Source organism: Mus musculus, chromosome 5 (assembly GCF_000001635.26).
Source record: "Mus musculus strain C57BL/6J chromosome 5, GRCm38.p6 C57BL/6J".
NCBI classification, from domain to species: domain Eukaryota; kingdom Metazoa; phylum Chordata; class Mammalia; order Rodentia; family Muridae; genus Mus; species Mus musculus.
This window is the reverse complement of record NC_000071.6, coordinates 124,579,139-124,605,832: the sequence shown is the minus strand read 5'-3', so window position 1 is coordinate 124,605,832 and position 26,694 is coordinate 124,579,139. Positions and strand designations below refer to the sequence as shown.

At 47.2% G+C, this 26,694-nt stretch overlaps 2 protein-coding genes across 2 annotated transcripts in view; both read right to left on the bottom strand.

Moving 5' to 3' along the window:
• Nucleotides 1–7,084, bottom strand: part of Tctn2 (tectonic family member 2) — a 28,990-nt gene extending 21,906 nt beyond the window's left edge. Inside the window, 5 exon segments of the mRNA NM_026486.3 lie at nucleotides 1,985–2,085; nucleotides 3,623–3,818; nucleotides 6,050–6,126; nucleotides 6,591–6,698; nucleotides 6,877–7,084. Of these exon segments, the coding sequence (NP_080762.1) occupies nucleotides 1,985–2,085; nucleotides 3,623–3,818; nucleotides 6,050–6,126; nucleotides 6,591–6,698; nucleotides 6,877–6,958 (564 nt within the window). The 5' untranslated portion in view covers nucleotides 6,959–7,084.
• A 1,068-nt stretch (nucleotides 7,085–8,152) lies between these two features.
• Gtf2h3 (general transcription factor IIH, polypeptide 3) lies at nucleotides 8,153–26,685 on the bottom strand. The gene is made up of 13 exons (NM_181410.3): nucleotides 26,632–26,685; nucleotides 23,306–23,385; nucleotides 21,793–21,899; nucleotides 21,531–21,697; nucleotides 17,146–17,208; nucleotides 16,433–16,462; nucleotides 15,455–15,483; nucleotides 14,890–14,964; nucleotides 13,299–13,352; nucleotides 11,002–11,070; nucleotides 10,145–10,280; nucleotides 9,994–10,030; nucleotides 8,153–9,915 (listed from the first exon to the last, which is right to left on the bottom strand). Exons 1-13 carry the CDS (start codon nucleotides 26,642–26,644, stop codon nucleotides 9,846–9,848), a joined length of 930 nt encoding a protein of 309 aa, NP_852075.1. The 5' UTR covers nucleotides 26,645–26,685; the 3' UTR covers nucleotides 8,153–9,845.
• Between the last annotated feature and the right edge of the window lie 9 nt (nucleotides 26,686–26,694).

The window sequence follows — 26,694 nt, the reverse complement described above, 5'->3', positions numbered from 1 at the left end:
GAGCGCAGAGTGGTGAGAGGCAGCCTGCTGGAATAGGAGAGGTCCAGGCAGAACACAGCAATCAGTAACTCGGGGTTACTGACTGGAAGTAGACAGAGGGTAGATATCTGCCCAGCTTTACTGCTTTAAGACTTCTTATAAATATAAAGGTTTTTTTTTCTGTCTTTTATTTGGTAACTAAATGATCCAAGGTAAGGTAGAAACCCCCAAATAATATTTACCACAACAATCGTCAGTCTGAGTCTTTTCCTTCCCAGGGCTAGGCTTGCTGGCCTGTGGTACCACACTCAGTACTACCTTAGGAATCCCAAGAGGGGCAGCTACTGCAGTCGACAATACAACCAGCTCCAAGGGCAATTAGTGATAGACCGACCGGGTACAGCTTGGCTGGAGCCATCCTGATTATGTAACTCTACTGATGGTGCAGAGACCCACGGGAGCACGTGACAAAAAAGCCTCTGCAGAAAGGTGTCCCTCATGGCCGTTTTTGTTTGTGTTGCTTTGGTTTTTGAGGGTCACCGATGGCTGCCCGATGACCTGCGAGTTTGCTTAGGCGGCCCTGTAACCTCTGACCCCTCCACCTCCGCCTCCCCTGTACAGTGGTGGTTAAGTTCACGGGTGTGTATTTACCTCCCAAGATTTTACGGCAAGATTAGACAGTACGTATTTGTTCTGAAGGGCTCTGTTTTGATTTGTTCAATTGGATAGGTCTGTCTGTCTGTCTGTCTAGCACTTGGGAAGCAGAAGCCGGATTGCAAGTGCCAGGTCCCCTGCAGCCACGTGAACCCCTAGCTCAGAACAAAAGCAACAAAGTGTACAGCTCTGTATGCCACACCGACTTTAAGACAAGCAAGTCTGACATGGCCAGCCGGGGGTGTACCCCACACCCACGGTGAGCACGCAGCCAGCAAAACCCGCCTCAAAGCACTAACAACTGCCCTTCAATCCCAGCACTCAGAAGACAGAGACAGGCAGATCTAGGTGAGTTCGAGGCCAGCCTGGGCTACACAGCAAGTTGTAGGCTAACCAAGGTTATAGAGACTCTCAAAACAGATGAACAAAAGCAACAACAACAACAAAATTCAACCATATTCCTGCAGAAATGGGAGACCCTGGATACCAGTGAACCTGCCTATCATTTGTCTAAAATTTACAATGTTAAGGTATGTATTATAAACCAGGGGTGGTGGTTTGTGTCTACAATCCTGGCACTCAGGAAAGCTGAGGCAAGAGGACTACCTTAAATTGGAGGTGAGCCTAGACTACATAGTGAGACTTGTTACTCAATAAACAAGCGAGAGCTGGCAGTGTGGCTCAGCATGGGAAAGTGTCTGCTGACAAGCCTGATAACTGGAGTTTTATTCCTGGAAGCTCCCACAAGAGGGCCCCTGACCTGTACATATGTACTGTAGCAAACCCTCCATAACACACACACTCACAGGCTAGGCGGTGGTGGCGCACACCTTTAATCCCAGCACTTGGGAGGCAGAGGCAGGAGTTCGAGGCCAGCCTGGTCTACAGAGTGAGTTCCAAGACAGCCAGGGCTATACAGAGAAACCTTATCTCAAAACAACAACAACAACAACAAAAACAACAACAAAACACACACACACAAATAAATGAATGTAGTTAAAATTTTAAAATAAGATTAAAAATCACCCTCAAACTATAGCTCTCCCTAAGGTGATTTTATCCAAAGACATACTTTTCTCTTTTCTCCACAAACTACACAGACAACACCAGAAGAGAAAATACTCAATTTAAACACAATATGCAGCTCTGAGATAGAGACAGGAGGACCAAGAGTTCAAAACCATTCTCCACCACATGGAGTGTTCCAGGCCAACTTGGACTACATGAGATCCTATCTCAAAAAAACAAAACAAAACAAAACAAAACTGATTTGCAAAATCTAATCTCTGTTGTCGCCTATCTAATGGGGGTGACATTCTCAGATAACCTGGTAAACAGAAAAAAAACTTACCTGGTCACAGCAGCATTGAATGTCACAGGCCTTGGCTGTTAAGTCACACGGGCAGGGACCCAGGGGCTGATAGACTTGGTTAGGAATGACAGTCATGTTCTCTGAAAAGTATACATGTCACAAAAAGTTCAGCGACAAAACAATTCCACAAGGCATGAACACGTGTTTGACATTTGAAAAAAGGGCTGAGTCATGATTTGTGTGTGTGTGTGTGAACCACACGGAATCCTGCACTTATGACAAGCCAGCTGTTGTGTGTGCCATTCTTGTTACTTTTTTAGAGACATGGTCTTATGTAGCTCAGGCTATCCTCAAACTTACTATGTAGCCATGAACGATCTTAAAGGTTTTAATCCTCCTGCCTCTACCTCCCAGTGCTGGAATCACAGACAAGCACCACCTTGCTCAGTTTCCTGCATTGCTGGGAACTGAACTCATGGCGTCCTGCATACTAGTCAGGCACTCCACCACACGAGCTGCACCCATGGTCCCTCCTTTTTTTTTTTTTTTTTTTTTTTGAGTTTTAGAGAGTTTCTTACAGATTCATAGGTGGGAGAAAAAGCCATGCCATCTAAGTGACGCACAGAAGGTCAGGCACAGGGTGGACAAGCAGCCACATGGTGGGAGGGGAGTGTCAGAGAGAATGTAGGAGAAAGGAACAGAGAGTACTCGCTAAGGCTCTGGCGGGCACCTGAATGGCAGGAGAGAAGAGACAGGAAAAGTTGTGCCTTGCTCTCTGGGTCAGAACAGAGCAACGCAGGCCACACCTATTCTTGTTCATGGATTTTCTCATGCTTGGGTACCAATGTGTGGAAACCAACTCTACCTTCTCCAGAAAAGGACTGTAAAAGGTGATTTGCAAAAGATGTGTCAGGACAGCCAGATAATTAGGTGGGGAGGTGTCTGAGACAGAATCTCACTATGTAGCCCTGGCTGCCGTGGAACTCACTATGTGGATCAGGCTGGCCTCAAACCCAGAGAGATCGGCCTGCCTCCTCTACCTCCGCAATGCTGGGATTAAAATGTGCACCACCACTGCCTGACTGAGATCTTAACTCAATCAAATAATACAGAGTAAAAAGCTCAAAAACAAACAAACAAACAAACAAACAAACAAAACCTAACCACGCCCCTCCCCAAAAAAGTACATTTAGGAAGGCAAGAGAGACTCAAAAGTTGAGTCTGGTGACCGAAGACAAGGCTCGGTGGTTATAAGGGCGTTTGCTGTTCTTGCAGAGGACCTGGGTTCAATACACACTACTCATAAAGTGACTCAAACACAAGCAATTCCAGGCATGGGGATCTGTCGCCCTCTTCTGGCCTTTTTGGGTCCTGCACAAACATAATGCTTGTACATTCACCCAAGCACACACACACACACACACACACACACACACACACACACACACCACACACATAAATTAAAAACAAAAAAATTAACTCAGGAGCCAGAGGCAAGGCAGCTCTGTGAGTTCAATCTGGTCTACATAGTGAGATCTAGACCAGACCCTGTCTCACAAACCAAAAACAAACAAACAAAAAAATCCTGATAACAGAGCCACATCTAATAAACTGCATACACTACACAACCTTCAGATCGTGGCTGACAGAAACATTTTGAGTGTAGACATCACTTGCCTGATGCGTTGTGGGTTACAGATGTGTTGGGATAAATCTCCACCTGGATGAGCAGATGTGCTAAGCAGGATGCATTGTGGGAGGCTGAAACTAGCAGCATCTGCAGAACACACGGGGGCTCTGAGAATGAGGCTGTCTCGTCTGCGGAGCACCAGTCTAGACCCCTCTTCCACCTTATGGTCACTTCCAGCGTGCTCTGGAAGGGAAACACAGCTGTGCTTTTAAAGTGACTCACTTCGAGTTGAGGGCAGGAAACGGAACACACTGTAAATGCGCAGCACATGAGCCTTGCTTTGTTTTACCCAAGAGCTCTGTATACGACGACGAGATGGCACACTTCACATAAAGAGACCTGCGTACAAAGATGGCAGCACTCACTTCAGTTTCAACCAAACTGTGGTACATACGTAAGCTCTGGAGTCTTTCTCATATTGCCTTTGCTATTTACTTACTTACTTGTGTGTGTGTGTGTATGTGTGTGTGTGTGTGTGTGTATACACTTGCATGCACACATCCACATTGCTAGGATTGACTCAGGACTTCATGTACATGCTGGGCAAACACTGTACCAACTGAACTATATTCCCAGCCTAACTCATTTTTTAAAAATGTTCTCTTTATTTAAGTGTGTGTAGTACCAACAGAGGCCCCAAGAGAATGCTGCATGGCCCGGAGCTAGAGCGACAGGTGTTGTGAGCTGCCTGAGCCATCTACCCAGCTCTATTTCCTTGGGTTTTTGTTTTTTTTTGGGGGGGGGGTTGTTTTTTTGTTGTTGTTGTTGTTTTTTGTTTTTTTGTTTGAGACCAGATCTCACTGTGTATCTCTGGCTGGCAATGAACTTGCTACATAAACCAGACTGACCTCAAACTCAGAGATCTACCTGCCTCTGTTTCCTGAGTGCTGGGGTTAAAGGTATGCACCACCTTGTCCATCCCACTTCCAAATCTTTTGTGTGTTTGTGTGTGTGTACTATATTCTGTGCATGGGTGTTCAGCCTGTGTGTACTTCTGTGTACCACGTGTATGCCTAACACCCTCAAAGGCCAGAAGAGGACGCTGGCGACCCTGGAACTGAGTGGTTACAGAGTGCTTTGAGAGGCCGTGGGGGCTGCTAATCAGTCCTGGGTCCTCTGCAAGAACAACGTGTGCAACAACTAAATCATTTCTCCAGAGCCCCTCCCGCATTTCTTCATCTTAAACACAAAAGCAAACAATGTTTGGACACTGAGAAAGCTCAGCTTGGGAACACAGCTTATCGACAAGATTTTGAAGTGTTTATATCTTCCCAGTAGCTTGAGATTACACACACACACACACACACACACACACACACACACACACACACACACACGGGGGAAGAGATCACAGTTCTCCGGACGGCTTTGGACAGGTATAACTGCTATCCCTAAGACACAGCTTTTCCCATTTGTTTATATCTCAAATGCTCATTATGTTGGCTAGGTACATCCATTCATCCCTCAAGATATAAGTGACCCCGACACAGAGATGAGCAAGATCAGTGCTTACAGGGTTAGAGAGATGGCTCAGTGGTTAACAGAGAACCCGGGGTTCAGTTCCCAGCACCCACATGGTACCTTCACAACCACCTACAACTCCAGTCCCAGGGGATCCAGTGCCCTCTTCTGACCCCCTCGGGTACTGGGCATATATGTGTTACAGACTGGGAATGAAGTTAGAGATGGTTGGGAGCGACCACATGCATGCTGGGAATTGAAAACAGGCCCTCTCCAAGAGCAGCCAGTGCTCTCAAACACTGAGCCACCCCTCCAGCTTCTCTTTCATTTATTTCGGAAACAGTGTCACTATGCAGCCCAGAACAGCTTCGATTCTGTGATCCTCCTGCTTCAGCCTCCCCAGTTTTGTGGTTTCAGGCCTGCACTGACACACACACACAAATTCACAGGCTTCACCTGTAACACATCCAGACACACCTAGGGTAAGAACTACACACACACACTGTCACACTGTGCTGGCTAGTCTACACAAGCTAGAGTTAGTTGAAAGGAGGGAACCTTAATTAAGAAAATGTTCCATAACATCCAGCTGTAAGGCAGTTTCTTAATTAGAGCCATTCCTGGGCTGATGGCCCTGGGTTCTATAAGAAAGCAGGCTGAGCAAGCCATGGGAAGCAAGCCAGTAAGCAGCATCCCTCCACGGCCTCTGCATCAGCTCCTGCCTCCAGGTTCCTGCCCTGTTCGAGTTCCTGTCTTGACTTCCTTCAGTGGTGAACCTCAACGTGGAAGTGTAAGCTGAATAAACCCTTTCCTCCCCAACTTCCCTTTTGGTCATGGTGTTGCCTTACAGCAACAAAAGCCCTAAGTAGGACACACTCACGAATTCTTATCTATAGAAGGCCTGCAAAAAGCCTAAATAGGGGGCCTCCACAGGTGCAAGGAAGCTGTCTTACCTCTCGGGGGCTCACAGTCACATTCCAATCCACTGTCTCATTGCGGCGGCCGCCACAAGTAGGAACTGGCAACACTCCTAAGCGAGAAATTAGAATTTGAGGCATCAGGGTGCGGTAGCTACGGTGAGTCGAGTATCCTGGGGTAGGAATCCCTCTCCCCCAGACAAGCTGCATGAGACTGGTCAAACAGTAGGTCTCATTTGTCAAATGGGACAAAAAAAAAAAAAAGACTGCTGTTCTTAGGAGAACTCTGAGGTGCTGTGTGGGAATCTCAGGGGAGCTAGCTGGCCTTTTATTTTCCTTAAAAACAAGACAAAACACGTTTTATTATGCAAACCAGGCTGGCTGCATATTCGAATTTCCACCTCAATTTTGGGATTAAAGGCATGTGTTATCATGCCTGGCTTGTTGGTCACTTTTATTTCAAGTTCTCTTATCCAGAACCGGTCCACAGGGTCTACAGCCGGCCCCACTCGTATTCTGCTGGGAACAGAATTTCTGTTGGCAGCACCCACGCTCCCAAGAACAGCCAGAGTCCTACCTTCCTCGACCTGCAGCAGACTCAGAGACACAGCGACATCCTCGCTGCCTCCGACCAGGGTCGCTCGGACCTCAGGGCTGGACATCCGGATGAAAGGTGGGATGAAAACTGAGGGAAGGAAGGATGTGCGGGGAGGGGTTAACGGGTACAGAACCTGTACCTGGGGTGCGTGTGCTGGTTTTTTATGTGGCCTGGCTTCCGGGATCCTAGGAACCCCAGGTCTGGCCCTTTAAGAGCCAGATTCCCTCAGCCTGGGCCATGCTGGCCATACCCTCACCATACACACCCGGGTCCCCGCGCAGCGGCCTCAGGACGCCCTGCAGCAGGAGGAGTCCCCACAGGAGGCTGAGCGGTGACAGAGAGCCCATACCCGGGCCGGCCTGCCTCAGAAACCCAGAATAGCCTGGAAGAGAAAAAGTGGCGGCCTTCGCCGACCAGCCGACGCCATATTGCCAAGCTAAATGCCTGCAGCCATGGCAACCACCAATCAATGATGGGAATGTCGTGATTGGTCTAGGTCTACACGTCCAGCGGGAGGACCAGTAGCCATGGTAACCTCCAATCAGTAACCTCCAGCGGTCCTCCCGCTCCATGATTGGTCCAGAGCAAGAACGTGTATTCCCGGATCAGGGCCCAACACACCAGGCAATGCTGATTTGGGGGGTTCTGTGCTTCATTGGACATCGTGGGTTCTTTCCATTCCAGATGTCAAAAACAAAAAACACCACACTGCGGGGGTGGAGAGATAGCTCAGCACTTGCTGCTCATACCAAAGAGCAGGGTTCAGTTCCTAGCACCCAAGTGGTAGCGACAACTTCCTGTCATAGTTCCTGGGAATCCTGTCACTACATGCATTATGGTGCGTATACATCCAGGCAAACACTCATACACACAAAATAAAGCAAACCTATTAAGTGTCAGAATTGTACATGGGTGGGAGAACACGGGTGTCCTACATCCAAGGTTAGTACATTTAAGGAACTCCAGAGTTGTCCTTTGAAAGGCTTGTGTTAACCAGGCCAGGCCACCACATGCTATGCCTTGAAGACCGCTGTACATTTATTTACACAGCATTCCAGACATGGTTCTTGCTGCTAGAGTGTCTAGGTCACAAGATGCACGTCGTATTGTCTCGATAACAGCAAACTATAAAACTCTGCGCTATAGAGCAAAGCAAGGAAACCTTAGAATATTAGCCCAAAGTACCCCCTGCCTAGTCACAATGTTCAAAATATGTGTGTTTCACGGTTTGCACCAAGCCATATTTTGGTTTTCCTTCAATCTCAGCTATAGATGGTTCATCAGCCCAAATGCAACCTGTATCATGTGACATCCTCCAATGATTTTTTTGTTTGTTTGTTTGTTTTGGTTTTTTTGTTTGTTTGTTTGTTTTTTGAGATAGGGTTTCTCTGTGTAGCCCTGGCTGTCCTGGGACTCACTCTGTAGACCAGGCTGGCCTCGAACTTAGAAATCCATCTGCCTCTGCTTCCCAAGTGCTGGGATTATAGGCATGGGCCACCATGCCCGGCCTTCCTCCAATGATTCAACAACAACAAAAGGCTCAAATCTGCCTTGAGTTTTATTAGTTCCAGTTGAAAATAAACCCAACAGTATCCTGAAGAAGACAGTGTGGATCCATGTTTAAATAAGGAGATGGGACAGGGTGGTGGTGTCCGTGCCAGTTAGGGGGATGCAAGCCGAATCAGGTTGGAGTGACCTGGTCCTCCCCTTCCAAAGAATCCAGTAAAGTGGCTGTGGATCTGTTGCCACTGCCACCTTCCACTAGGCACAGCAAACTGGTTTGGGCATCCCACTGCCATCTCAGGCCACAGTCATGTGATCAGCAGTGGCCCCCAGAGCAACAGCAGGAAGCCCTGCATGGCCACTGCCACCTTCATGCCCTGCCCTTCTAGGCTCCAGCTCTGGTAAGTCTATGCCTCAGCTCCTTGTATGTAAAAAGGCAGGGACAGTCCCACATAGAATTGAATGAAGACAATTCTCGGGCCCTGAGAATCGTCAAGACCTGCTGAGCCGTCATGCCAGACTGCTGATTTTCTTTTCATCTTTAGTCTATGTGTATTGTGGTTTATGCATGAATGTCTGGGCACCCTGTTTGTGCTTGGTGCCTGTAGAGGCCAAAAAGGGGGCATCCGATTCCTTAGAACTGGAGTTACACATAGTTGTGAGCTCATATGTGGGTGCTGGGAATTGAACCTGGATCTTCTGGAAGAGCAGGGTTTCTCTGTGCTGTCCTAGGACTTGTACTGTAGACCAGCTCTGGCCTTGATCTCACAGAGTGCTGGGACTAAAGTTGTGCACCACCACCATCCCACAGCTCTTAGTAATTTTAAGAAAAACTACTCAATGCAAATAGTTAGAAAAACACTCTAAGGAAAATTAGTAAATATAAAAATAGGATTTTTATTGTTGAGATTACAAATGTTTCTCATTTACATGTCTAGTATTCAAAAGTTCTCCAATGTTAATGTTACTAGTTTTTATATTTTTGTAAAAAAGGTGGCAAGATGCAACCCTGGTTGGTTTGAACTCCCTCTGTAGACCAGGCTGGCCTCAAACTCAGAGATACACCTGTCTCTGCTCCCTGAGTGCTGAGACTGAAGGCTTGTGCCTTTAGCTCAGGTTACAGTTGAGTATAGTTAAAGGAAACAATTTATTTTAAGTAAAATGTTCTTTAAAAAAAAAAAAAAAGCCAGGATCTTCTACACATCCCAGGCAGGATCTGAACCCAAAACTTTCCTGTCTCAGCCTCCCAGGTTCAAGGTTCTAGCAGTGTACCATGAGCAACTAAGATGCTCTGTTATGACTGCTGCCGTGACCCAATGCTGGTCATCTTCCCAAATGGCATCCAACTTCACACACTACCAATCCTGAAGTGCAGAAGACCCAGCATCCGCCATAAGCGCTGACAGAGGATCATCTGAACAGAGAGTCCCAGGGAGCTGACTGCAGCTCAGTGCGGGGCTGCCGGCCTGGCTCCTGCAAGGCTGGGCTTCAAAACCCAGCACCAAAATCAAAGCGACAACAAAACAGCAACAGCTTAGCATCTGCCAGGCAACTGCTACCCTACAACAACAAATAAGTACACCTGTCCCCCTTCCCAGAGAAATCGGAGGTGTGGGTCCTCTGCAGCTTCACACCCTGGAAGCACAGGGCAAGAGCAGTGTTTCAAAGAATTCCTCCATGCTCCCTACAGAGTCAGCCTGTGGGACGAGCTGGGGAAGCCTGTGGCGCTGGTCACAGGGACACCTTCTGTTTCTTCTTCTTGGCCTTCAGCACAGGAGGGAGGGAGATCTTAAAAGCTGTCCTGGAATGACAGAGAAGGGACCCTCAGGCTCTGGAGCTCAGGAACCCACTCCCACCCAGCGCCTACGAAGATACTCACTCGCACGTGGTGCAGATGGGGCTGAAATTGCAGAAAACTGTTAAAAGTGATGCAGAGAACAAGGCAATTAGGGGACTTGAAAAGCACAGGTTACTTTTTGCCCCACCCACACCCTAACACTGACAGTGAGAAAAACCACACATGCACTTACTAGACAGACACACAGAGCAGACATAGCCAATCTCAATGAGACTGCGATGACAGAAGCAGGCAGCCCTGTAGTCCACGTGGATCGGGGGTGGGAGGATTAGCTGAGACCGCTGATCTTGGTCCGGAAGAAAAACCCACTGTTAAAAGGAGGAGAGGCAGGAAACTTTTAATTCCATCATGGGGGAAAGCCAGCCGGAGTGAAGACACAGCAGCCGTCCTCGGCAGGCAGCACTAAGGAGAGCACTAAGTCAGACTTTCCTTCAGGGCCAGGAGATGGCTCAGTGGGGACAGCTCCTGGCCCCCAGGCCTAATGGATGACCTGGTTCCATTTCTGGGACGCACAAGAGAGAAGGAAAGAGCTGACTCCTGCAAGTTATCCTCTGACCTCCATATGCACGCAGCAGCAGGCAAGCACCCACACACATACAAAAAAACAATAAAGACTTTCCTTCAAAGTCTATTAAGACTCAATTAAATAATTGTTCAATGAATTTTATTCATTGAACAATTATTTAAAGTGTTTTAAGTGCTGTGTTTATGCTGTGTCCTTTTATGTGTGTGAGCACATACATGCTACAGCACATGTGCTAGGCAGAGGACAACTGCTTGGAGCTGGTTCTCTCCCTCCATCATGTTGGTCCTGGGCTTGAACTCAAGTCATCAGGGTTGGCAGCCAGCGCCCTTACTCACTAAGCCATGTTACTAAGCCCATGCTGTACAGTTGTATGACATCTGCAAACGACCTTCAGAGTTCAAGGTCCTGAGAGACCGCCCTCTAAGCCCAGGAACCGAAGGCACTATTTAGCCAGCACTTCCTTCCCCTGTGTGAGAGGTGGGGGAGAGCTGCCGCTAACTCACCAGTAAGTACTGCAGGAGAGAAGGCATCTGAGGCACCTTCAGGTACAGTCCCCCAGTGATGTCACAAGCCTGCAAAACACAGGGGTCACTGCCAAAGCAGCAGGAGCATTCCAGAGGAGCAGGGTTCATGGGGGACTCCACAGGTCTGTGAGGTCAGTGTGTGAGGTTCGTAGACATATCCCTGTTCACACTTCAGACACTAGCACCCAGCTCTGCTCTGCCATAGCCACTAACAGCTTTACTCTACCTGCTGTGCCATGCGGCATGTCCCGAGCTTCCCAACGCTTTGCTTTAAATAAAGTTTTCTTGCTAGTTTTAAGGTAGGGATGGTGCACACCAAGCTGCAGGACAGAAAACTGATGTTACAGTTAGATTCCTGTGAAGTCACGTGGGGTGATGGGGAAGGAGAAGCGGAGACCTGAGGGAAGACCAGAGCTGAGCCTCAGCAGAGAGGGACAGTGAGTGGCAAGGCACTTGTCAGCAGCAGCCCAGGGAACTGCTGTTTCAGGCAACACCAAGGAGTCCAAAGGGATCCCAGAATGAAAAGAGAAGATGAGGGATAAACAGAAGGCCTCAGCAAGGACTTGGGCATCAGCCAAGGTGTGCTGGGACAATAGGGGCAGGGAGAGGGGTTTCAGGGTGGGCAGTTGAGCAGAGTGACATGGCCTCGTCTATGCTATAGGCTATCTGACCCCTGGGATGACAGGACTGGCTAGTGGAGGTACGAGTGCTAACAGAGCAGTTATCAGACGGCTGCAGGCCCACGGATGGAGAGGCTAGGAAAGAAGACAGGAGGTGGGATTCAGGATCCACGCTGAAGACAGATTCAACCAGATTCTAGCAATATGGAAGGAGAGGAAGAGAAATGGGGGAAAGCCAGGTTGACCTGCCACGTGAACCATGCTGTGTGCAGAGATAGGGCTCAGAGTCTGGGGGAAGCTACTGTACAGAACAGGCTCTGTTCTGGACACAGTAACTGAGGTGGTCCAGGAGGAGGCGGCATGCACACTGCCTGCTGAGACCTCAGGAGACGCTGCACTGAACTCCAGCTATCACAGGAAGGGACAGGGGAGCAGAGCCAGCTTTCAATCAGAGTTGAGATCTCTGAGTTAGAGGACACTTCGAGAGCTACAAATTTTCACCTCCCTGAAAGCCTGGTCCTAAAAACCAGATGAAGGCAGCGGTTCCTCTAGTGAACATTACACACTGCACAAGCACTGGAATGTCACATGGCACCTCACACAGGAGTAATTCCTATATTGGGTCTCATCCTCATGAGGTGGAATCCTAAATTCTAAATACAGAAAAGTGTATTTCATTCTTAGGTATCTTAAAAATTCTAAAAAATATATTCTAAAATTAAAAAAAAAAAAAAAAACAAAAACAAAACCAACCATACGCCTGCTGTCAGTTGAGCCTAAGAAACAGACACACCCAGCCCCTACCTCCTACCCCTTTGGCTGACTGATCTTCAAGGATACAATTTTTAAGGAAATTCTGAATGGAAAAAGAATGTTAGCTTGTGTGCATGTGCATGCATGCCACAGCACACACACAAAGACCAGAGAAAACATGAAGGAGTTGGCTCTCTCCTTGCAGAGTGTAGGTTCCAGGGATGAAACTCAGGCCATCGGCTTTGTAGACAGGCCCCTTTAGCCACTGAGCAATCTCACTGACCCACAAGTCTTTCTTTGAGAAAAAAGCCTCCATCCTCAGCTTGCTGGTTATTTCAGGGGTAGGTCCCTCTACCCTCCTCCTCATTCAGTTTCAAACTTCTGCTCAGAAGGCAATATCTAAAGCAGGAGACGTGGGATGGATTTGAACCCAACCTGGACTAGAGTGGGCTCTTAGCACCACCCAAACAAGCAACATCTAACACCAAGACATATGGTGCAATGTATAGAGTTTACATTTTCCTAGAAGCCCCACTAAAAAGGGTGGAGGCATGGTGGCACACACTTCTTAGTCTCCATAGGAGGGAGGCAGGAGCAGAAGATCTCTGTGAGGCCCAGGCCCAGGTCCAGCTGCACAGCGAGACCCCGGTCTCATGACCAGAAACAGATAAAATCCATTTTAATTACACATAGCTCAGTATAACCAAAATACCCTCACATTCCCTCCATGTCTCCACAGAGTCTTACTCTGTAGCCCAGGTTGCTCTCAAATCTCATGATCCCCCTGCTGCAGCTTTCTCACTGCTGAGATCGACCATCAGCATGAGTCAGCATGCCTGGCAAAGGTATCCCCATCCCCACAGAACGTTCCTGTCCAAAGCTGCGCATGCCTGGCAAACGTACCTGCTGGAGGAGCCCTGAATCCGAGTCCAGCACGCAGGCGTCGATGAGGATATTCTGAAAGGAGCGGTTCAAAACATTATAGCAGTGCGTATGGCTGTCTCACACATGCTAGATTCTATTCTTTTTGAAACTTGTGGTAATCCTCCTGCCTCTGCCTCTCAGATGTTGGTCCTGCAAGACTATGTTCCCTTTAACACGTGTGGTGACACTGCAAGGCAGACACTGGGGCACTGGCATCTGAAGCATCCAGGACAGGTTGGAGCTCCTGCCTCTAACCCCTGACCCCTTTCACTCCTACACTCCCAGTGCTGAGGAGAATATGGGGCTCTGGTGGTGCTGCACGTCAGAACTATGGTTTGGAGTGGAGAGGGCTGGCCCAGTGGGTAAGAGCACTTTGGCTCTTGCACAGGACCCTGGTTCAGTTCAAAGCACCATGCTGTGGCTTACATCATTTATAGCTCTAGTCTCACGGGATCTGACACCCTCTCTTGGCTTCTAAGGGAACCAGAATTGCCCGTGTTGCACATATATGTGTGCAGCTAAAGCACTCAGATACATGAAGAGAAGAGTCAGAGAGCAAGGATGACATGTCAGGCTGTCTGAACATGTCAGTCATTTGCAAAGTGCACAGCACACTACAATAAGAAGAGAGACACTGTTGGGCAGAATAGTGTAGGCCTGTGATCCTAGCTAACCTGCAGGTTGATGCAGGGGATTCTCAAGTTCAAGGCCTGTTGGCTCTAGGGAGCTCAAAGCAAAATGAGAGATGGGCGGTAATGGCACACGCCTTTAATCCCAGCACTCAGGAGGCACAGGTAGGTAGAACAGGCCATTCTAGTCTGAGAGCAGGTTCCAGGATAGGCAGGGGTACACAGAGAAACCTTGTCTCAAAAAACAAAAACAGACAAAAAAAGATGGAGGAGTTGAGGGTTCCTGTATCAAACTGTTAACTCAGAGATTCTAACGGGGTGAGTACCACGACACCCATGCAAAAGCAAGTCTGAATACATATTCCTGAGAACACCACCCAGTCAAAAACTGCCCAGGACCCTAAACAGAAAAATGACAAGCACCCAGTGTGGCTTCTGAATCCCCGATCCACAAACACAGCCCTGTTTAGCCAGAACACTACTGTGCAAGAATGACAATGATCACCTTTTCAGTTTTGTTTTTTTAATCAATTTAATTTAATTTGTTTGTTTGTTTCTTTTTGGGGGGTTTTCGAGACAGGGTTTCTCTGTATAGCCCTGGCTATCCTGGAACTCACTTTGTAGACCAGGCTGGCCTCGTTTTGTCTGCATGCATATCTGTGTGAGGGGGTCAGATCCCCTGAAACTGGAATTACAGACAATTGTGAGCTGTCATGTGGGTGCTAGAAATTGAACCTGGGTCCTCTGGAAGAGCAGCCAGTACCAATGAGCCATTTTTCCAGTCCTATTTGTTCATCTTTGAGACAGGATCTTTCTGTGCAACTCTGGGGCTATCCTCTGGACTCCATATAAACCTGGCTGGCTTCTAACTCATAAAGCTGGGTACCACCACACACGGCTTCTCATAAGTTCTTTCAGGACTTAGAAGGCCGAGGACTCACCTGCTTCTGAGCAGCAAAGATGACGTTCATGAAGTTCATGTACTGCAGTGCGCTGTCCTCTGCAGCCTTGATCACCTGCAAACACAGCCACTGACTGCCCAGGGTGCACCGATGACAAGACCTACTGCATGCTACAGACAGTATCACTATCGCTTCTCCAGTCCCTCTTTCTACTTAGTATGAAACCCCTTAAGTAAAGGATGACACCAGAGCTTCATGGTCCTTGTTAGACTGATAGGCATCTATCCAGAGTACCCAGCATGCACTGGGAGGCCAGGGGACAACTTTTAGGAGTTAGTTCTCTCCTTCCACCATCTGGGTCCTGGGGATTGTTCTTCAGGTTTGGCACCAGGCACCTTTACCAACTGAGCCATCATCTCACTGGCCCAAGAGCTCTGGCTGGCCTGGATCTTGCTATGTAGAAAAAACATTGTCCTTGAACCCACAGACACTAGCCTGTGTCTCCCTCCCCAGTGCTAAGATTAAATGCATATGACACTATCCCTGGACTCATTCCATGTCTTTCAGCTGTCTGAAGTTGTATGTAAATTGTGTATAATCTTACCAAAATCCTTGATTTCATCTCCTGATTATCTATAAAGAGATTGAAAAGAAAAGCAACAAAAAGACAGGTTATAATATAGCAAACATGGTAGCTTAAAAAGAATGCAGTTTACTAAGCATTTTTATTTATTTATTTTTATTAGGTATTTATTTCATTTACATTTCCAATGCTATAACAAAAGTCCCCCACACAACCCCCCACCCACTCCCCCACCCACCCACCCCCACTTCTTGGCCCTGGCATTCCCCTGTACTGAGGCAGATAAAGTTTGCATGACCAATGGGCCTCTCTTTCCACTGATGGCCGATTAGGCCATCTTCTGATTCATATGCAGCTAGAGACACGAGCTCCAGAGGTACTGGGTAGTTCATAATGTTATTCCACCTACAGGGTTGCAGATCCCTTTAGCTTCTTGGTTACTTTCTCTAGCTCCTCCATTGGGGGCCCTGTGATGCATCCAATAGCTGACTGTGAGCATCCACTTCTGTGTTTGCTAGGCCCCAGCACAGTCTCACAAGAGACAGCTATATCAGGGTCCTTTCAGCAAAATCTTGCTAGTGTATGCAATGGTGTCAGCGTTTGGAAGCTGATTATGGGATGGATCCCTGGATATGGTAGTCTCTAGATGGTCCATCCTTTCGTCTCAGCTCCAAACTGTGTCTCTGTAACTCCTTCCATGGGTGTTTTGTTCCCAATTCTAAGAAGGGGCAAAGTGTCCACACTTTGGTCTTCATTCTTCTTGAGTTTCATGTGTTTAGCAAATTGCATCTTATAGCATTTTTATTTTATATTGAGACAGGGTCTCTCTAAGCAGCAGCTGGGAATGGCTTGGAACTTCCTATGTAGACCCGGCTGGCTGTAAACTCAGGATCGGCCTGGCCTGCCTCTGCTCCTGAGTGTCTAAAAATCTTAAATACCCCACCAAGCATGCAGCACTAAACACAACATGGTAACAGTTGCATAAGAATCAGCTCTTACCTTTAACTGCCTTGTTCACTCTGTGAATGTCTGGATTCATTAACATAAAGGAATATAGTGTTTCCCAAACATCTGCAGGAGCAGGACAGACCTCCAGATCTGAAATCAGACCCCTCCCATCATCTGCCTCGACAGCTGTATGGGTCAGTTTAGGTTCAGGTACCCATTCTATACTCACAGAGAAAAGCATTCTCTCTGCATGTGAAGACCACAATTACAGACAGATGACTATCCAACATCATAGAGAGGAATCCTAGGACCACACCTAAACCCATCAGCCCATCCAGTGAGATAATAAATGTGAAAGCCATACAAAGATCAGGACAACTGGATAAACAAGAAGGATGTGAATATCACTCAATACAGTCAAAGACATGTCATAAAAAGCAAGGCTCCGTCTGGCAGTGGCGGCACACGCCTTTAATCCCAGCACTTGGGAGGCAGACACAGGAGGATTTCTGAGTTTGAGGCCAGCCTGGTCTACAGAGTGAGTTCCAAGACAGCCAGGGTTATACAGAGAAACCCTGTCTCAAAAAACCAAAAAAAAAAAAAAAAAAAGCAAGGCTGAGAGTGATAACCCATGAAATCAGGTGTGGGCAGAGCCTGGTTGCCCTCTGAGTCCTGTGAACGCTGCAGAATTGGGTCTAGGAGAAACCACCAGCTACCACCTTGTCCACGAAAGACTTCTTTGGAACACACTAGCACAAGGATACAGCACAGAGCTTTGGCCAGGGATCCTGCCAGTAGTGTCTCCGTATGCTGGCCCTTGATGTCACCTGCAAAAGTTACAAAGCACAAAAGGGGGAAATGAAGTCATTTAGAAACTCAAGTATTCATGAATGAATCAAAAGATGAGATGTTCAAAGTGGACTTTACAACACAGAAACTAGTAATCAGTAAACACAAGTAAGCAACTCTGTGCCTCTGTTCAGAGTACCTCGTGTCTCTAGGGGAGGAAAGGCAGAGACGGGAGTTGGTACTTAAAGGATGAGGAAGGGCTGGAGAGATGATAAGAGGTTAAGAGCACTGGCTGCTCTTTCAGAGGATCTGGGTTCAAGGTCCAGCACCCACATGGCGGTTCACACTGTCTGTAACTCCAGTTCCAGGGGATCTGATGCCCTCTTCTGGCCTCCACAAGAACCAGGCACACACATAGTGGGTGCACAGTCACACATGGTGGCAAAACAGCCACACACATGAAGCAAAATAAATTAATCTAAATAGTAAAAAATAAAACATGGCACTTAATTTCAGAGAGGAAGGTTCTAGAGTGGCCCTGAACAGTGTATACACACCTAACACTACTGATCTGTACTCTCAAAAAAAAAAAAAAAAATGGTTAAAAATGGAGTTGGGTGTGGTGGTACACACCTTTAATCTCACCATGCTGGAGGCAGAGGCAGGCAGATCTCTGTGAGTTTGAGGCCAGCCTGGTCTACACTGCAAGCCAGGGCTACACAGAGAGATTCTGTCTCAAGAAAAATGTACTGCTTTGGAACTGATTTTTTTTTTTTTTTTTTTTTTTTTGCAGAGGCCCAAAAAAGAGTATTGGATCGCCTGGAGTGGAGTCAGAGGAGGAGATGAGCCTCCCTACATGGGTGCTATGAACCAAACTTGGATCCTCTGCAATAGCAACAGTGCTCTTAACCCCTCAGCCATCTCTCCATCCCTAGAACTCAATTACTTTTTATAAGCTTACAGCCGTGTGCCCACCACCATCACCGAAGGGCGTGGCACTTTGAATGGGAATGGCCACCACAAGCACATACACTCAAATGCTTGGTCCTCCCAGTTGGTGGAACTGTCTGGGAAGGAATTAGGAGGTGTGGCCTTGTTGAAGGAGGCATGTCACTGGGGATGAACTTTTGAGGTTTTAAAAGCTCATACCTTGCCCAGTTAGCCTCCCCTCCTATGTGCTTTTGGATTAGATGTACATTCTCAGTCCCAGAAGCATGCCTGCTGCTGCCATGCTCCCACCGTGAAGCTCATGGATTCTGCTACCCTTTGGAACCATGAGTCCCAGATTAAATGCTTTGTAAGTTGCCTTGGTCATAGCTTCTTACCACAGCACTACAACATAACTAAAACAGGCTGAATGGAAAGGCAGTAGTGGGGAGATAGGAGTCCAGGCCAGCAGGAGGCTGACAGGATAATCTATGGGGCTCTCAGATGGGACCTGTGGGGCACTCCAGCACAGTCTGAAGTGCCATGTGGTCATAAAGTGGGGCCCAGGCAGCTAGAGGGTTGAGACTAGGGCCATGCCAAGTGTGCAGTGTGGTATTTCATCCCAACAGTGCAGAGAGTAAGGGGTCAGAATTTGGAGGCAACTATGAAGCTAAAATCACAGACTGCATAGCTGATTAGATGGTGGACCTGAGAAGAAAAGCAGCCAAGAGCTTGGACTTGAGAACCTAAGAAGATGGAATGACAGGCATCCCATAAGAATGGGACGGTGGGGGCTGGTGAGATGGCTCAGCGGGTAAGAGTACCGACTGCTCTTCCTAAGGTCATGAGTTCAAAACCCAGCAACCACAATGGTGACTCATAACCATCCATAATGCGATCTGACACCCTTTTCTAGAGTGTCTAAAGACAGCTACAGTGTACTTACATATCATAAATAAATCTAAAGATAAATCTATAAGCCGGGCGTGGTGGCACACTCCTTTAATCCCAGCACTCGGGAGGCAGAGGCAGGCGGATTTCTGAGTTCAAGGCCAGCCTGGTCTACAAAGTGAGTTCCAGGACAGCCAGGGCTATACAGAGAAACCCTGTCTCAAAAAAAAAAAAAAAAAAAAAAAAAAGAAGAATGGGATGGTGGAGCCAGCCATGGTGGCCAAAGAAAATAAAGTGAGGCCTGATAGACAGACCAAAGGACTGAAAAATAGAGATGTCTGAGCTTAAAGTCTGAGATTGCATCACACTGGGAAATGTTGCCACCTAAATGATAAAGGGCATGGACAGGAGGGATGGCCAGGTGTTATCCACGAGTACTGTACCTGCAGAAGACACAGGTTTGGTTCCTGGCACTCACATCAGGCACCTCCATGCACACTGCACACACAATCTCATGTAGCCACACACACACATTTAACCTTTATTTTTTAAGATTTATTTTATATGTAGGAGAACTGCATCTGGTGCCCACGGAGGTCGGCAGGGTGATCAGATCACCTAGAGTTGGAATTACAGATGTCAGTAAGCTGTCCCGAGTGCTGAGTACTGAACCTGGGTCCTCTGAAGAGCAGCCAGTGCCTATAACTACAGAGCTCTAGCGCCAACCCCTCTAAACATACATTTTTCTTAAGTTTTTAATCTTCAAAATAAAGATGAATAAATTTAGTATTAAAAGTAAAAATAGCCAGGCAGTGCTGACGCATGCCTTTAATCCCAGCACATGGGAGGCAGAGGCAGGAGGATTTCTGAGTTTGAGGCCAGCCTGGTTTATAAAGTGAGTTCCAGGACAGACAGGGCTACACAGAGAAACCCTGTCTAGAAAAAAAAAAAAAAAAAAAAAGAATAGGATGGTGGAGCCATGGTGGCCAAAGAAAATAAAGTGAGGCCTGATAGACAGACCAAAGGACGGAAAAATAGAGATGTCTGAGCTTAAAGTCTATAGAGTGAGTTCCAGGACAGCCAGGGCTATACAGAAAAACCCTGTCTCGAAAAAACAAACAAACAAACAAACAAACAAAAGTAAAAATAAACAAAGGAAGGTGAGCATCCATGGAAGATTCAAGATGTATTTTAAGGGACAAGGTAAGGGACAACCCAAACAAAACAAACACCAAGGAAGAGCCGGGGGTGTGGTACTTCCCAGACTGATGGCATCCCAGACTTTAACTTGGGAGACTGAGGCAGGAGGACTACAAGTTCAAGATCAGCCTGGGCTACTTAGGGAGGACCTATCTAAATAGAAGCAAACAAAAACTCAAACAAGACAGAAAAAGAATATTTCAAAACCAAGAGAAGAAAAGCTCGCTAACAGTGTGTCTTCGCCAGGCAGTGGTGGCACACGCCTTTAATCCCAGCACTCAGGAGGCAGAGGCAGGCGGATTTCTGAGTTCGAGGCCAGCCTGGTCTACAAAGTGAGTTCCAGGACAGCCAGGGCTACACAGAGAAACTCTGTCTCGAAAAAACCAGAAAAAAAAAAGTGTGTCTCCTGAGAAGCCAGAGTGTCCTATAGCCAAGCAGAGTTAACACATATTTATCTTACTAACTAAATATCACAGAGATGGGAGGGAGTGAAAAGAGAAATGTGGCTAGCATCTGCAGCCTCAAATCTTTGAGCTTAAAGCCTCCATGGCCCCCTATTTCAAAGGAAAAGCAGTCTACAACACATAACATATCCCTAAGGTTCAGTGACCATAGTGGAAGAGGCTTGGGGCAGAACGACCATAAGAGCCAGGGTTCAAGAGGATCTGGCAAAACTGTGTTCTCTGACACGGCAGGAAGCTGTGCTCAGAAACTCACAGCAGCTGTGGCTGCCGGCATAAGCCCTATACAAGATCAAGCCAGTTAAAATTTCAGCACGGAGTGCGAAGGAACCCTTGAGCCTCCACCCCTAGCTGAGGAGCCATTAACAGTTGACAGCCAGATGTGGCAGTTGGCTTTAAGGATGTGGTCCCCTAAGTCAACAGTGCTCCAATAAATGGCCCTATATCCATGAGGACAGCACACATACCTCTGCCTTCCTACTGCTGAGATTAAAGGCATCTCTTACTATGGCCAGAGTATTTTTTATAAAAGGACACAAAGCTGGGAGGCATGTAGGGAGGAGATGAGATGTAGGGAGGAGATGTAGAGAGGAGAGGTAGGGAGGAGATGAGATGTAGGGAGGAGATGCAGAGAGGAGATGTAGGGAAGAGATGATATGTAGGGAGGAGATGCAGAAAGGAGATGTAGGGAGGAGAGGAGATGTAGGGAGGAGATGAAAGTGGATCTGGGGTTAGGGAGAAGAATGGGATTGGTGAATATCATCAAAACACAAGGCATACATGTATGAAATTCTTAAAGAATTCATAAGAATCTTGCACTTTAAAAACATACACCAATTCCCACCACATGGAGACAGCAGTGACAATAGCCAGGCTCTTACTCTTGGTCATCAGATCCTTGATCTCCTCAGCGATCACCTCGTTTGCAACTGTCAACAGCTCGTATTTCCCATCTTTACTCCCAGAGGGGTTACAGTCGGGGAGCGCATTGCCAGGGTCTCCGAAGAAGTCTCCAAGTCCACCGTTCTTCCCCGGGTATAAGAGCCGGCTGAGGGGGAGGAGAAAGATCCTCTGAGTAACCGGAAGGTGCTCTACCCATGCATGCAACTGTTAAAGGACTGAAAAGCAGCCTCTGGCCCCTACCTTTCCTGAATGTGACTGGCGATGACAGCCAGCTGGTTGGAGCGGTTCATGAACAGGTGAGAATTCGCCAGCACCATCACTGCATCCATGCATTTGGATAAAGTAAACTGACAGACACGAGAGGAACATGTCAGCTCCCACACAACCCCATCAGCCTCGAGGGAGGAGTCGTTGAAAGAAAAAGTAGCTATTACTTAGCATTATTTACTTATTATACACTGTGGTGTGTGTAAGAAAGGGTCTTGCTACGTGGCCCCAGGCAGTCTGGTGTCAAGTAGCAGCGAGTCCTGTCAGATGCTCAATGACATCTGACAAGGATTCCCTGCTAAAAATCTGCTCAGCTTTTCTTTTCCTAAACCCATGGCAAAGAAGCTGAGAGGAGACCTTCTTCCCCTCACAGACAGAGTCATTTACAGATTAGAACCTTACCTATCATATACACATGGTGGGGCCACATGAGTAAACTTGGAAGCCTTGAATTTAGGAGACAGAGGCAGAAGTTCAAGGCCAGCACAATCCTGCTTTTCCACACACATTGACAAATAAAAAAAAATGAATGTTAAAAGGAAAAAAAGGAACGGGGCGTGGTGGCACTCGCCTTTAATCCCAGCACTTGGGAGGCAGAAGCAGGCGGATCTCTGAGTTCAAGGCCAGCCTGGTCTACAGAGTGAGTTCCAGGACAGCCAGAGAAACCTTGTCTGGAGAGAAAAAAAAAGGATAGGCCTGGAGAGATGGATCAGAGGTTAAGAGCACTGACTGAGTTCAAATCCCAGCAACCACACGGTGGCTCAAAACCATAGGTAATGAGATCTGATGCCCTCTTCTGCTGTGTCTGAAGACAGGACAGTGTAGTCATATACATAAAAATAAATCTTTTAAGGAAAAAAAAAAAAGATAAGATTGTCTCAAAACTCCAAAGACCAGATCTGGTGGGATGGTTCAATGGTTAAGGGTGCTTACCACAATGCCTGATTTCCTGAATCAATTCCCAGGGCCCACATGGTTGAAGCAAAGAACTGACGACACCCAAAAGTTGTCCACTGACTTTTACACATGCTGTGGCATACTGTACCTTTCTCCCAAGTAAATAAATAACAAAAGATGCCCATTTATATATAAATATATGAACTGTTTAGAGGAGGCAAAACTGACAGGAGGCAGTCAATGGCTGCCAGCAGGCGAAGGACAGAAGCAGGAGGGTCAACGGGTGTGAGGACTTCGCATGCTGAAAGAAACACTCCAAGAAGGAACTGTGAGGCCAGTTATGCAACTTCCCCGTGTGGTCTAATTGGCTGCCTTTATGAACCCACAGCTTTCCTTTCTGACAGTCTCTCTAGCCCAGACTGGCCAAAGATGAGCTTGACCTCTGGCAATCTGCCTGCTTCCGCTGGGGTGCTAGGATTGGATGAGGGCCACCAAGCTCAGTTTGTAAAGACTCAATCATGGGGCCAGTGGGTGGGATACAGTCATACTGAAGTTAAGGAGAGCCCTTCAAAGGCTCAAGCCTTCTTACCTGAGATTCCTTTAATGCTTGCTTTCCCCACCAAATCGGGTTGGTGTCAACTATGATCACCAGAAGGTTCAACTCATCTTCTGCAAACAGTAACAAGAGCAATGTTTAAAATGTCAGCCTTCCTAAACTGAAGTAACGTTAGCATTCCTGACGAGCTGACGAATCAACCACAGGTCTGCTGACGGTCATCATCCTCAAGATCGATCGTGACATCACAGAAAAGGCCAAGTTTGTGTAGAGATAAAGTCACAGGGCTGAGGACACAGCTGAACGAGTGCTTGTCTAGTACGGGGGAACCCCTGGGTTTGATATCCGGTATCTCATTTTTAAAAGGAAAACCAAGGAAGGGGGTGGAGATGGCTTACTAGGTAAAGCGTCTATAGCTAAGTCTGATGTGCTGAGCTCAATTCCTGGGATGCACATGGTTAGGAGAGACCTGACTCAACAAAGGTGCCCAGTAACACACACACCGTTAAGGGGAAAAAAAAAGACTAATTTCAAATACTGGGAATGATAGTGTACTGGTGTATTGTCTTTAATCCCAACACTTGAAAGGCAGAGACAGCTGGATCTCTGTAAGTTCAAAACCAATCTGGTGCAGCTAGTTCCATGCTGAGAAGGGTTAAGAAGCTGGGGAGGTCTCACTCAGCTCTCAGCTGTCCGACAGAGCATGGGCAGGAGCAGAGGGCACGCTAACCCTCTGCTCCTGACACACGATGAACACTTAATCCAAAGGCATTCACATGTTAAATGACTGGTAGGAAGTGACAGCAGTAGGATTTCAGGCAGGAGATTAGGGACTCATGAGGAGCTGGGGTCTAAGTTCAACCCATCATAAACAGCCAAGGCAGTTGTGATTTAAAAAATTTTATTTATTATTTTTATTTCTATAGCCCAGGCTGACCTCTAACTCCTTGTGTAGCTAAGGATGGTATTTAGACTTCTGATCCTCTTGTCTCTACCTCCCAAGTGCTATCTTACACCATGTCTGGTTGTAAGCAGTGTTGGGGACCAAATCAGGCCTCTGTGAATGGCAGGCAAGAATTCTATTATATTGCTACATCACCAGCCTAGGGACCGACTTTTAAAAATACCCAAAAAGGGGGAAGTAATTCTTTTATGAACAGAAGTTTTTACCATGCAAAGGAATCAGGCCACTAGCCAAACTGACAGACACAACTAAACAGGCTAAGTAACACAAGCACTCAACACACACCCATGCTAGATGTACGAAGACCAGCTAGCTGATGGAGATGCTTTGAAGAACCGACATTTAATTCAGTTTGGTGCTGGACACTACATAGACACTTGTACATGCTCTGCCACCAAACTACATCCTTAGGTCTTTCTTATTAAAAAAAAATTAGCTGTCTTTTATATGCATGAGTGCTTTCACTGTGGCTGTATAGACATTCACAAAGTGCCCTCAGAGGTGGAAAGATGGTGCCATATCCCCTGAATAGCTCTGCTACTGTCTGCATGTTGGACTGAACCAGGGTTCTTAACCACTGAGTCATCACTCCAGGAAGCATAACCCTTTAAAATAGGGTCTCAAGAAACTGCCCAGGCTGGCATTGAACTTGGAAACCTCATACCTCTTGAGTATCTGGGATTACAGGCATCTGACACTATACCCAGCCACGAGCCTACAGTTCAAAAGACAGAGCAATCCTGCCAGTGCCTGCTGTCATGAAAAGCCTGGATGCTCATGTAATAGTACAAGGCAGTGCCCAATTTACTGTCTCCTCCATTCCCTCCCACAGCTCCTTCATCAGGATCAGCGCCCCCACCTCTGGCTTCTACAGAACCAAATCCTTACTCTTCCTTCCTTGCTAGTACCAAGACTGGGAAAGAAAATGTGTAGCCTGTCAGTAACATACTCATGAAATTTCCTTGAGTGTCTACCTCACTACTTGACAAGCAGTGCCAGACCTGCCTTTCTCCTAGAGGTGTGAGAAATGGCTATTGCTGCTACTCTTGCTGCCACAATCCATTTTTCACACAGTAGACAAAGTGATACTTCTAATGTTGTCAACCAAGTGAATAATTCTGGGGCCGTGCAAAGGCTCGGCTGGTAAAGGTTCTTGCTGCCAAGCCTGATGACCCGTGTTCAACGCCTAAGACCCACACAGTAAATAAGAGAACAGATTCCCACAAGTTGTCTCTGACTTCCACACCAAATAAGTGAATACAAGGCAACAATCTTTGAGGTACCAATAAAAATTGTAACTAGGGCAGGGCAGTGGTGGCACATGCCTTTGATGCAAGCACTTGGGAGGTAGAGACAGGTCGATTTCTGAGTTGGAAGCCAGCCTGGCCTACAGAGTGAAATCAGGACAGCCAGGACTATACAGAGAAACCCCATTTAAAACACACACACACACACACACACACACACACACAGGGATGGGGGTGGGGGGAGAACACCTGTAACTAGGGGCTAGAGAGATGACTCGGTGGTTAAGAGCCCTGACTGTTTGGTTGGTGAACCCAGGTTCAATTCCCAGCACCCACATGGCAGCTCATAACTCCAGTTTTAGGGAATCCAAAATCTTCACACAGACACACATGTAAGCAAAACACCAATGCACATAAAATGATTTTAAAACTGTAACTAGTAGTTCACTGTATGACTAAGAGCTTCCCACCTCCCTCTATCCTCCTCCTTCCCCAGGGTGTTTATATATACTTAAAGTGAACTTCACAATGTCGCTCACACCAAAGTTCTAGTATCTTCACTTTGCCTGGACTCCTTATGAAAGACAGTCCTTAGTTGCCACACACAGTCTTCACAGCCCTGGTCACCTCTTAGAATGAACTTCACTCGCCCACTGGTCTCTCGACCATAAGGCACCACACGACCAAAACTTCTCTGTGTCGAGTTCTGTGCTGTACTTCCCAGTTTGGAAAAGAATGTCGAATACACAGCGAGGGAATCCCATTATGTCCTGAATGACACATTGGGCCTGCATCAGCACGCCTATATCCCAGAACTCGGATAAGGCTAAGGAAGGAGAGAGCATCTGCCTAAAAATTAGGGCTGGGGAGGAAGCTCAATTGGTAGAATGCCTACTGAGCATGAACAAATATCTGAGCACCACAGAAAAATCCAGCTTGATCGTGCACGTCCGTAATTCCAGCAATCTAAAGAAGACTGGAGGATGAAGGGCTCAAGGCATCACAGCGAGTTCTCCGTGAGAACCGCCCTCAAAAACCAAATTGCTGAGTGAATGAATAAACGAATGAATGAATACACTGGCTGTGCCTCTAAAGACCAAAAGTATCCCTCCCGCCCGGCTCCGCGTTTCGATCCATGCCACCCTCACCGTCAGCGGCCATTGCTTCCCTACGCCTCCGTGAAGCGCCGCCCACGGGCCAAGGCGCACTCG

Excerpts from the sequence above, each read along its gene's own strand:
- Gtf2h3 (NM_181410.3), bottom strand. Across the intron at positions 17,209-21,530 it reads CAAGGATCTGATGACCAAGA|GTGACATCAAGGGCCAGCAT; the intron begins GTAAGAGCCTGG and ends TAACTTTTGCAG. Across the intron at positions 14,965-15,454 it reads AGATGAAATCAAGGATTTTG|GTGATCAAGGCTGCAGAGGA; the intron begins GTAAGATTATAC and ends CTGTGTTTGCAG.